Here is a 6,000-nt window from a genome sequence, read left to right on the forward strand (position 1 = left end):
ACATGCAATTAAGTGTTTGAAAACATTACATTCAGTTCACACTTAACTATATTATTTTTAAAGTGCATTATTTTCATAATAAGCACTCGTTTTGAGCTTCTTCACATGGGATGGTTTCTAGTTTGCTGGATGGCACTATTTTGGTCATGCACCTTTACTGTGGCTCCAGGGAAGAAGAGCCAGTTGGCCGTGTCCAGAGGGTCCAGGCTGTCCTCCAGCAGCGGGGGCCGGTTGGCCGTGTTCAGCACCAGTATGTTATCGAGGCCCCAGCAGGACTCATAACCATCGGGCCCCACGGGTGGCTCCTGAATCCAGCGCAGATGAATGGCCTCCCCTTTACAGCCCGGAGGCAATGGCAGGAGATGGACCACTGTGCTGCTGTTAGTGGGAGCCCTGCCAGACCAAATACATACGATAAAAACACTGGAGAACTGAACATACAAGTGCTCAAGCTCATTCAGACACATGCAACCTTAAGGACATGATGATGAGTTTCTATAGCACATAATCCATGCACTGCTCATGCTGTATTTACATAATACAGTAATTTACATAACAGTAATACTGTGAGTGTGTGGGAGCCATGTCCTAAAATAAAGTAAAACCTGATCTTTTCCAAGGTGATCCAGTCATCAGAGGAGTTCAGACCACAGGAGATGATGATACTGGGGTCCGAGTAACTGAACCGACAAGATCCAGATCCTGAACAACAAATGCACACACAAGAATGCCACACATTAGAATGGATTCACTTAATAACTTCATTCAGAAAAATACATACTGCAAAATATGATTTGCTAGGTTTTTTGTTTTTCAGTAAAAATATTTAAACATTCTTAAATTGAGATACATTGCCTTGAGATGCAAAATGACATAAGAACTCTTGTTTTCTGAAAAATGTACCAAAAGTAAGTGAATTAAAAAAAAGAAAGAAAAAAAAATGTAGTAATGGGGTCAGAAATTTAATTATAAACTTAATTAAAAGGGAAACCAAGATACTTTTTCTTACCCCATTGGCAGATATTTTTTTGTCCTTTAATAAATAAACACTTAATTTTGGTACATTTTTCAGAAAACAAGACTATCTTAAGTCATTTTGCATCTCAAATAAATGTGTCTTGATTTACGAATGTTTAGATATTTTTACTGGAAGACAGGACAAAATGCATCCTTTTTGCAAAGTATTCAGCTGTAAACCAGTCGTCTATGACTGCAGGAGCTGAAGAATCATGAGCTACAGTAACCGCAGAAGGACGGAGACACTCACCAAAGGCAAACTGCAGGACTGATGCGGTGCTCGTGTTCAGAGCCACTGTCGTCTAAAAGAGACGATAAAACCATGAGCTTCTCATTTCTATTCACAGATCTGCTTAATTCACACAGGAATAATGTGTAAACAACAGACGAGATATGGCACTGCAAAGCTACACAGCGTCCTCACTGCCAGTGCACCATCATCGTGTCTGCTGTGTCACGTCTCAAACATAAACTAGCAGCATCAGATACAAACCTGGTTTAGATGAGACTTTAATGTGTGTGTAGGTTTTACTTTCTTGGGTAACACTTTATTTTGTCAACAACCAGACCGCCAGGGCAAAATGTGCTGTTTTGTAAAAGACAATTACCAGTTCTCTCTGTCCAAAGGGCTCACAAAACGTCACCGCTTTTCCGTGCATCAGTGCACCACACTGCTCTCCAACCTCACAGTTACTGCAGTCTGACCTGCGAGAGAACCAGCCATGGACAATAATCACATCTTCTAGCTTTCTATATGGCATCAATACAAAATATTGCATAGGGGAAAAAAAGCAAACAGCTCAAAGAAAGACAAGTGTCACTCACCATATATTGAAATTAAGCTCTTCTTGTGTGTTGTGTTCAAAGTCATCCCGGAGAACAGCATGATCACCATGAACCACAGCTTTACATCAGCGACAGATACCGAGGACAGACACAGAGACAGGAGCACAGTGAGGAGCAGTGAGGAGTAACGTCAGCACAAGTGTGTCTGCCGATGCTTTTACTCACCTAGACTGGGCCGAAGAGGAGATTCAGTGGGAGCTTAAAGAGACAAAACAAAAAGATCTTTCACATGGAACAATTCTAATGGTGCACACTTCCCATAAATAAATGAGACAAAGACAGAAGGAGAAAGTCTGGTAATATATATATATACAGTGAACATTTAAACCACTTTAATTGTGACCTTATTTTGTAATTAATACACAGAAGACTGCAAACATTAAATGACTTTACGCAGCTTTCTGGAATATTCTGATTCTCAATCACTGATCGGTCAAACATTTTTCTGCAGTTGCTGTGCATTTAACCGTGTGTCTGCAAGCCAGAAGAACTAATTGGCATCATCCTGGAGGACTTTGTACTGATTTTACAGTGATAATGAAGCTTTTGATCGATGGCTGGAAGCTGAGGAGAACATGATGTTCGTCAGGGTCCTGATCTCACGGTCAGGGTTTATTTAGCGTTAATGACTCTAATGATCAGTGTCTCACGGCTCTATATGAAGGGAAACGGTTTTCTCTGAACTTCATCTGAAAACTAGGACAATGTCACTCCCATGAGTCTTCACCTCCTACTTCAACAAAATATTACTAATGTAGGAGCATTTAACACTCCTACCTCTCTCCGTCTGTGGTGTCTGGATCCTGTGATAAAACTATGAAAAATCAAGTACAGCCTGCTATGGATATTGAGAATGAAATGTTTTCTTTAATAAAGGTCATTGAGGAACAATTCCTTTGATTCTTTTATTAGTTTGATCAATTCTGTCTGAAAGTTTTTGAATGTTCTGTGCTTATGTTGCAACCCCAAAACCACACTGTATCCATACAGACAAATAACACATTTCAGTACAAACTCCAACCCAGCAGTAAAACCGAACCCTAAAATATTGAGTCTGATTGCATGAACCGTATAGTGATCTAAAACAGCTGTTGCTCCAGACTGTTTTCAGATAGAATTGACTAAACAGGTCAATGTAATGAATTAACTAAATGGGTTTCGTGGCTGAAATATTTTGAGAGACTCTTGCTCCAGATGTAAGGATCGGACCGGCAGCCGTTCTCTGAGTGTCTATTTGGGACTGAGATCACGACTACTTATTCTTAAACCAAAATTTATGCTGAATTAAAGGAACCCCTGGTCATAAACACCATTACTTCTGACAGCACTTGTGTGCAATATACTGGACATTCAATCAGATATATTCATCATACAGTTCAAATATATGCACCATGATTTTACACATCATCCTCCTGCTCACAAGAATCTGCTTACATCCTTCAGAAGCTGATGAAGGCTAACCACCGTCTTATTATCTCACATGAACAAAAGCTTGCTACTTTAATCAATGTTCGGTTCTGAAAATATCATAAAAATCAGTCATTTAAATGTATGAAAGGACCCAACACAAAAGGTTTGACTCGAGCAGACAAACTGATTGTATATGGATGTTATTCTCTAATGCCAACAGGTTAACTCTTATTTATATACTGTATTGGTGTTACTATATGTTATTTCACAGGTGAAATGAAACATTACAACATATGAATTTTTAACTGACTTTAACTCTTTAGTGAACATTGCAGGCTCTCCTTAATCTCACAGTTCAGTCTTTCCTTATCTAAAGCCTCTGACATGTCGAGCTATAATTAGCCACACTAAACTTTACACTCAGAAACTTTCATCTTCTTTGGAAAAACCGTTTTATCTCCTCAACTGTATCGATACACCAAAAATCACATAGTCAAACCTTTTCCTCAATAACCTCAGATAATCTTTACCCAAAATCCATCACACTATAATGATAAAGCAGCCGCGCTACTTTTTATTTGCTGACCTATTTCTTTCAGAACTCACACACACACTGTGAAAGTCTCCTGAGTGAATGTGATTATGAATGTAATGGTTGAGTTCTGAATGTAATTGCAGGTTCAGACTGCAGTTTCCAATCAAACGTCCACTGGGTGGCGCTACTGCGACTGTTACTCCCATTCAGACAAATCAAGATCACAGAGGAAGGTTATCAGTTAATAATGCTCTGGAATATAGTTTGCAGTCAGCTGTGCCAATGCAAGTATTTGTTAAATAAGTCATGCATGGTTTTCCTACATCAATGCCAAAGTCGTGGGTTCAAACCCCAGAAATCAGACTGAAAGATTCATTCAGCACACAGACTGGACATTCAGAGCTTTCAGTGCTTCAGAAAATCTGAGCTTTATAATCAGATTTAACATCCAAACAGGGTGAGCTGATTTAAAAGTAAACAGATCATTATTTGGATATTTATTGAGCTTGTTGTGTGTATTTAAGTCCCATCTGTATTGGCCTGTAGCAGGAAGGACAAACTGTGCTTTTGGAAAACCGTTGGCAGAGTGTTTCTCATGAGATCAGGCTGGAAACTAAACAGCAACAATGTTTTGTTGACTTGTGTGCTATGAATGCTGGGTAAAGGGAGTGACGACTCTGGCTTTCCTCATTGTCCTCCTCTGTAGCAGTGAAACCTTATCAAGTGTTTGGATGAAGAGACAGATTTTACCAGCGGTCGTGGTGAATGTTCACTATTATCACACTGACACTGTTTACTAACATGTCAAACAGACCTTCCACTGAATGAACACACACACAATTAATTTCTTTTCTTCTTTAACTTCCAAGATACTATTAGAGATAAAATTATAACCATGAATGCAGCCGTCCGATACAGTATTATATCAGATAGGAACAATTCCACTCATTCTAGAGCTTCTTCTGAATATTATGATTTCATTATTGTCATTAGGATATGTGCTAAAAACCTTCAAACTGGCTGTTATTAAGTCTCTCATTAAAAAAAAAACCCACCTTGATCCTACAGACTGATCTTGAATCTCCCTTTTCTGTCAAAAATAATAGAAAAGGCAGTATTCTCACAACTATATTCCTCTCTATATTCTATATTCCTGGTATCTGTGAGGATTTCCAGTCAGGATTTAGACCGTATCATAGTACTGAGACTGCTCTCATCAGAGTTACAATCCGATACAGTATTATATCAGATAGAAACAATTCCACTCATTCTAGAGCTTCTTCTGAATATTATGATTTAATTATTGTCATTAGGATATGTCCTAAAAACCTTCAAACTGGCTGTTATTAAGTCTCTCATTAAAAAAAACCCCCACCTTGATCCTACAGACTGATCTTGAATCTCCCTTTTCTGTCAAAAATAATAGAAAAGGCAGTATTCTCACAACTATATTCCTCTCTATATTCTATATTCCTGGTATCTGTGAGGATTTCCAGTCAGGATTTAGACCGTATCATAGTACTGAGACTGCTCTCATCAGAGTTACAAATGACCTGCTCTTATCATCTGATCGTGGTTGTATTTATCTATTAGTGCTACTGGATCTTAGCGCTGCGTTTGACACTATCGACCACAACATTCTTTTGAGTAGACTACAAAATTATGTTGGCATTAGTGGAATTGCATTGGCATGGTTCAAATCTTACTTATCTGACTGTCATCAGTCATCAGAACTGGCCCCCCGACTGAGCCTGGTTTCTCCCAAGGTTTCTTCTCCATTTCTGTCACCGATGGAGTTTTGGTTCCTCGCTGCTGTCGCCTTTGGCTTGCTTAGTTGGGGACACTTAATACTTGGCAATATTATGGCCTTGACTGCACTATTAGAACAGAACTGAACTGAGCTAGACGATGACATCACTGAATCAACAATGAACTGACTTTAACTGAAAAATGTACTGTTTACTATTGTCCTATTTTTAGAGCTTCTTTACAAGAATTGAATTTTATTTGCATTATCGACACACTATTTTCCTGTTTAACACTGTAAATCTGCTTTGACACCATCTGTATTGTATAAAGCGCTATATAAATAAAGATGACTTGACACACACACACACACACACACACATACGCACACACACACACACACACACACACACTCACACACACACCCACACACACACACACACACA

General features: G+C 38.9%; 1 protein-coding gene across 1 annotated transcript in view; it reads right to left on the reverse strand.

Moving 5' to 3' along the window:
* Nucleotides 1-6,000, reverse strand: part of LOC107681348 (reelin-like) — a 106,978-nt gene that overhangs the window by 55,426 nt on the left and 45,552 nt on the right. Inside the window, exons 5-10 of the mRNA XM_016477624.1 lie at nucleotides 2,029-2,061; nucleotides 1,843-1,921; nucleotides 1,626-1,722; nucleotides 1,268-1,319; nucleotides 606-702; nucleotides 153-393 (exon numbers count right to left, since the gene is read on the reverse strand). Of these exons, the coding sequence (XP_016333110.1) occupies nucleotides 153-393; nucleotides 606-702; nucleotides 1,268-1,319; nucleotides 1,626-1,722; nucleotides 1,843-1,921; nucleotides 2,029-2,061 (599 nt within the window). The remainder of the gene's footprint in view (nucleotides 1-152; nucleotides 394-605; nucleotides 703-1,267; nucleotides 1,320-1,625; nucleotides 1,723-1,842; nucleotides 1,922-2,028; nucleotides 2,062-6,000) is intronic.

This window comes from Sinocyclocheilus anshuiensis, unplaced genomic scaffold (genome assembly GCF_001515605.1).
Source record: "Sinocyclocheilus anshuiensis isolate Anshui unplaced genomic scaffold, SAMN03320099.WGS_v1.1 scaffold1896, whole genome shotgun sequence".
Lineage (NCBI taxonomy): Eukaryota > Metazoa > Chordata > Actinopteri > Cypriniformes > Cyprinidae > Sinocyclocheilus > Sinocyclocheilus anshuiensis.